Raw genomic sequence first — 6000 nt, forward strand, 5'->3', positions numbered from 1 at the left:
TCGTTATTACACAGAAACTTTTTAGTCAAAAGTTTGACATACCATTAGGTGCTGGTTTTTTTTAATCAACCATAAATATAAGTTTTGGATATTTTTATATGAATAATTTGTCAACTATGTATGAGTATTTAATCCAATAACCCAAAAAGCTATTGCACTTTGTACTGATATCAAAAGCACTTTATAAATATAAAACTTTACCTGTCCAACATAACATCCCAATATAACTGAAAACTATATGAAATATTAGGGGTGTCCTTCTAATGTGTGAAAGTTTGCTTGTCAGAGTAAGTGCAGGTGGAAGGACCAACCCTCACTGTAATGCAGGGTTTAGACTAATTAATTATTTGTTAGGTTTGAATTAATTTGATGAAATGAAGTGCTGTTTATCTTTCTGTGCAATACTCAAACCTAATTTTTTCTTAATGAACATATCAATGAAAAACAGGTGTTGTCTAAGAATTGCTGCTTTAGCAAACTAGAAATATTGGTAAAATCCATCAGTGGAGGAGATAAATATCTCAGGGTAGGCTTGAGGGTTAGCCAGGTGAGGGGAGAGAAACTTCTAAGCTTGTACAATTCTTTAGATGGAACATTGGCAGTCATATTAAACTTTTTTATAACTTGTTTCTTGGAGGGGAAAGGGAATTGAATATATTTATATACGATAGTGGATTAAGTTCACTTAAAAATAAGATTAGGGGGAATGAAGAATCAGTTGCCTGGTTAATCTTTTGTTTATTCAACTGTTAGCATTTTATTCGCGTTTCAAAGATGTAGTTGGAGTGATATACACAACTGAGTTAGTGGATACACAGGTTGTGTACTTGTTTACCTGCATAGAATTCAGTCTCCAGTTGTTCCTCACAACAGGTCTACATAGGAACAATTAATATTGCAAAACATTGCAAATGAGGGTGTACTATGTCTGAGAATATGTTCATGACTCCATGCTTACGCCAAGATACGACTAATGTATAATAGGTACAGTATATAAAAGCTGCTGGTGTTGTCAAAATATGTACAAATATGTTCAAATTCCAGCAATCAAAGTTTCTTTTTAAAATTATTTTATCTTTGTTTGGTATGGTAGATACTAGTGATTGCATGCTGTATTTAATGAAGTAATTGCTTGCTTTGTATACATTAATCTCCTAATTTAAATCCAGTGACCATAATCAGATAAAGCATGTTCTGAGTTATAAAAATAGGAGACAACCCAAACATGCACAGTAGGGTTGGTTTTTTTATCATTTTTTCCAGGACCGTTGTCTTAAGCAGGACTGTTACTTTCAAGATTTATTTGTCATTCTGACTGGCAGCATTTATCAAATCCCTTGAAAGACTTGAGCACTTCAGTGCAGTGATACAATGCTTAAAGTTGTAGCTTCCGTTTATTAGTTGTACAGTTGTTTTATGTGATGACTCCATATATTTTTAGAAAGCATCTATAGGGTTAAATAAGAAACCTTTTTGTACCAAAAATATAGCATGCAAGTATTTATAACATTACAAATTTGTTTGTTTGAAATGTAATACTGTTGCCTTCCATTCCAAAAACTAGTTTCGCTAATATGTTTGAGTAAATTCTTATTAGATAACCAGAAGGTTAAATTGTGTAACACACACACACACACCGCACACTATATGTGTGATATGTGGTAAACAAATGTTGTGGCTACTTAATTTCTGACTACGAAGTTCTGATAATATTAGATTTGGACTTGCTGTGCATAAAGTGTGTCAAACTTCAGTTACAGACCAGGGGGTGAAGTTGGTCAATTTAATTCCCCAAGATCTGAAGAAGGTTGGTATCATTTCATATAGCCCTGGCAGAGCAGATCATTACCAGACACAAATCTGTTCGTTACATGCCGAGGGTTTATAGCAAAATAAATAGACTGTCATCATAAGTTCAGAAAATTGTGTGTTCGACCCACGATAATGTGTAAAGGGCGTTTAATAGAGTTCAGCATTTATTCGTTATCTGTATGCGGACAGAGACAACAGTAGCGTTATCAGCTTTAAAAAAAAAACTTGGGTAGTTTTCTGTGTCACGTGACACGCCTCACAGACACACACACACACACACACACACACACTGCGGCGCAGTTTTGATTTTAGTCACAGCAGAAGGCTTAGCCACAAGAGATTCCGCTGGTTCAAACCAGCATAAACCAGATTTTTTTTTTTTTTTTTTTTTAGCCTACAAAGGAACAGATTACCTCTTGTATCAATTCCATATTGGGAGTAGGGGAGAAAACCTTTGTTTAAAAAATATGCTGATTATCATAAGCTAAAATGGTGGCAGTACACATTTAAATGCTGTTTACAGCTGAGCAGCAAGCTTAATAAAAACAAATACATAAAAATTAAAAAGGCAATATGTTTCCTTCAAGTGCATTGTTAGATGGAAAAAAATACATCTTTTGTTAATTTGAATGAATATCTCTCAGACAACATTTAAAAAAAAAATCTCCCATTACCTAGCTTAGCTGCAAATCCCATGCAGAGCTTAAATTCAGCCATGCAGCACAAACAAGATAGAACATTTTTTGTTTGGGACCTATTGAAAAAACAAATGTGCAGCGTTTTGAAACTTTCACTGATTAGAGCAGGGTGGCATGCCCCAAAGGGACTCTATTGCAGGAGAGTAGTTTTAAACTTTGGCCCTTTAAGTATCATAGTCAACTGAAGAATGGTGACCTCAGAAAGAAAAGATAGCTATGTGATCAACTCCCACATCATTTCTTTCTAAAGAGACGTAATGTTTGCCTTTTTGGGAAAGGAAGGGGGGGAAGATAAAGATAGAGAGAGACCGATTTATGCTAGGCCTAGTACTTGATTTTAAGAAGTGGTTTGGTGGGTAAAGAGTGTGGTTTTCTTTATATCAAACTCGTGGAAGTTTCCTTTATCTTTCATTTTAAGTTACTGCAGTAGTTACCCTCCTAATTTACATGGTTAGTAACCTTTTGTCTCTTGTTTTTTTTAGTAATGAGGTGAAGCACAGGTTTAATTTTAGACCGACCATATGAAATAGTAGGCAACCAATGGATTTTTATTTTTGGTCTTCTCTCTTGCTGGAGATTCTCAGTATTTGTAAACATTCTCATCTTATGTAGAAGTTGAATATTAGTCTTGTGAAATTGTAAATGAAACATGAGCATAGACTGAGATTGTCATTGTCCAATTCAACTGGAATCGGTGAGAAAGCTCTGTTTTTTCATAAAGACCATCCCTCTGCATACACTTATTGTGAGTAATTGTACTATTTTTTTCTAGTACAACAAACTAATGAATTGCTCTCCATTTTGAGAGATACATGTTACAATGTAGTTGGTATTCAAGCTAGTTATTTTTTTTTTAAAATAGTCCTGCCAATACAATGGTATTTAATAGTGTTAAAAAGGTAGATTGCAGTGAACTGGACTGATTTACGAATACACCTTTATGTAAAAATATGTAAAATATAGTGATCCTGAATTAGGATGCATATGCAGAGTGGATGTTTCTTGAAAGAAATCATGTTTCCTGATAGCCATGATTCCTTTTACCTATTATTAAATGTATTGTGAACTAATTAGGTATTCTGTTACACTAAACCACATAAGCTGGGTTGTTTTTAACTGGAAAAAAAGTTGCTATAATAGGTTCAATAATAACAATGCACTTACATTATGAATAAGAATTACCGTATAACAATTGGTGTGCCAGTGACAAGCTATAGAGATACTATAGTCTATTAAGTCAGATCTGTTAGTAAAATAAGAAACCAGTTGTCACAACTAAAAAAATACAGAAAACATCCTGAAAACTTGTATATACAAAACCACTTCAGCTGTACAATCTTAGAAGAGAAGAACAGTAAACTTTTTTTTTCTTTATAATATAGACTTCTATGAAGTCATTCCCCTTTATTTCATGATGGTGTCTTAGATGTGGTTTAAAAGAGAATTTCACACTATTCTCTTTGTTTAATGTGACAGTGTGAGAAAGTGATCTTTATTCGTTCAAAAAACTCTGCATGTAGTCTATGTTTAGGTTCTTTTAATGTGTTTGTCTGTGATTTTTAAATGCTAAACATGTAAACAGATAAATTGTCAATGTTAATTCTGTATCCTGTCACACAACTGATCTTTCTTTCCTGCCATTTCTTTCCTTTTTATCTTTTTTGTGCGTTCATGTTGCAGTTGATAAAATTACGCGAAGAGGTGAGTACTTTCTTGCTTTTTGTTGTCTAGCTTTCCCTTTAAAGCTGAATTTCCAAATCTGAAAGTAGATCTTTTTGTTTACTGTTGCAGGGAAATCTACACAAAGCAAAAATATTGATTACATTGTTTAAAAATATTCACTGTTATGTCTTTTTTTTCTTCTAATAACTATACACTTACATGGGACTCCCTAGATCAAACCTTAGAAATTAACATTCTTTGATGGCAGAGAGAATTTTTAAAGGCACTGGAAAAAGAAGGAGAAAACTATTTGATCTGTTAGAATATCATGATCAGATCAGGTGTAGTAGCATCGCAAAATCTTTGAGGTAAATACATTTGTACATTAGTATTGTAAATGTAAGCATTGCTTTGGTGAAAACCTCTACTGTAATGCTATCGAACATATGTAATACTTCACTGTGCATTGGATTTAGTGTAGAGCAATTGAAATACCTATTATATGAATGCATTGCATACATAATGAAAGTGTAGTACAAGTAGAACGCACATATCAATATTTATTATTTATTTGTGTGTATGTGGTAGATATGTAGGTGTAACACTAAAGATCACTATTCTGAAGCACCTGTCCTTTCACTTAGGAAATGGCTCATAAATATTTAGAGCCAGAAATCTAAGTTCTAATGGTCAATTACAGAAAATTTGTAGTGTATTTTCTAAAGGTGCTGTCCACTGTAGTGTGTGGTGTTGGTGGGGTGAGTGTGTGTGCATGCGCAAAAGCAGGTACTTGAACTGCTTTTATTATTTTTTTCTAATTACTACCAATAAGGGTTTAGTAGAGTCATAGTTGATAGCAGGCCAAATTTCTGAGTAGACTCCTAGAGAGAGCTCCTACTAAGCACAGTATGAACATTTTCATATGGTATGTTAGTCTTGTCTTTATTACCTTCTGACTGAACAACATGATGATGATGATGAACTGACACATCAATAACTGATATTACACTCTGGGAAAAGTATTTGTTGTAAGTTCTAGGAGTAATGATGGGAGAGAACTGGGAACTAACCAAATCAGTAGCAACAAAGGGGAGTTCTTGATGTAACAAGGCTTTAATTCTTTTAAAGAATCTTCCACCAGTGTCCCAGATACGCAGCTTGTCTCTCCTTGCCAGCCCAAAATGGATCTGGTATGAAAAGATTGATAATGAGGAGAAAAAGAAAGCTTAAAAACAAAGTAAATGTGAGAGACCAAGTGAAAGCCTTCCCTAGTTCCATTACCTAATTCCTCTCCTTAATATTCTCTTTATAGTCCCCGTATTTAAACAGATAAGAATGTTGTTGCAAGGATTCTAATAATGTGATTTCTGACATGTTAAGACCAGATATGACTTGTAATAGCAAAGGATAGTTCTTTAGACTCACACTTGCCAAACTCTTTCATGGAAGCATATAGATGTGTATATATGTGTACATTTGTAGAAGGCTGCAATAGGAGCATTTTGCTAACAAATTATGGCCGTTTTTAAATAAACATGGTTACTGACCATTTGCAAGATACTTTCAAAATTGAATGCAGAGTGTATGAGCACAGCTGCCACTTCTATAGTAAATTTTGTATAATGATAGTGGTGGACATTAAAACAACCATATGCCAACAAATTAGATAATTCAGCATTTGTTGCAAAAGGCCGTGCCTTTCTTTTATCAGATCTTTGAGACTTTAAATCTTTTTGTGTATCAACCTAATGAATAGTATGGTATGATGACATACGTAATTTCCTCATCTTTGATTATTTTGTAAGTTTTATCAGTTACCCTTTTTTGT

The 6000-nt window shown here is 33.8% G+C and overlaps 1 protein-coding gene across 4 annotated transcripts in view; it reads left to right on the plus strand.

Annotated features, from left to right (window-relative positions):
- VTI1A (vesicle transport through interaction with t-SNAREs 1A) overlaps positions 1 to 6000 on the plus strand; it is a 349350-nt gene that overhangs the window by 89569 nt on the left and 253781 nt on the right. For 2 of the 4 annotated variants that reach the window (XM_030568804.1, XM_030568806.1), the window contains exon 5: positions 4191 to 4211. The exons of the other annotated variants lie outside the window; for them this stretch is intronic. In XM_030568804.1, the coding sequence (XP_030424664.1) occupies positions 4191 to 4211 (21 nt within the window). The remainder of the gene's footprint in view (positions 1 to 4190; positions 4212 to 6000) is intronic. 4 annotated transcript variants of the gene reach the window in all.

Source organism: Gopherus evgoodei, chromosome 7 (assembly GCF_007399415.2).
Source record: "Gopherus evgoodei ecotype Sinaloan lineage chromosome 7, rGopEvg1_v1.p, whole genome shotgun sequence".
NCBI lineage: Eukaryota > Metazoa > Chordata > Testudines > Testudinidae > Gopherus > Gopherus evgoodei.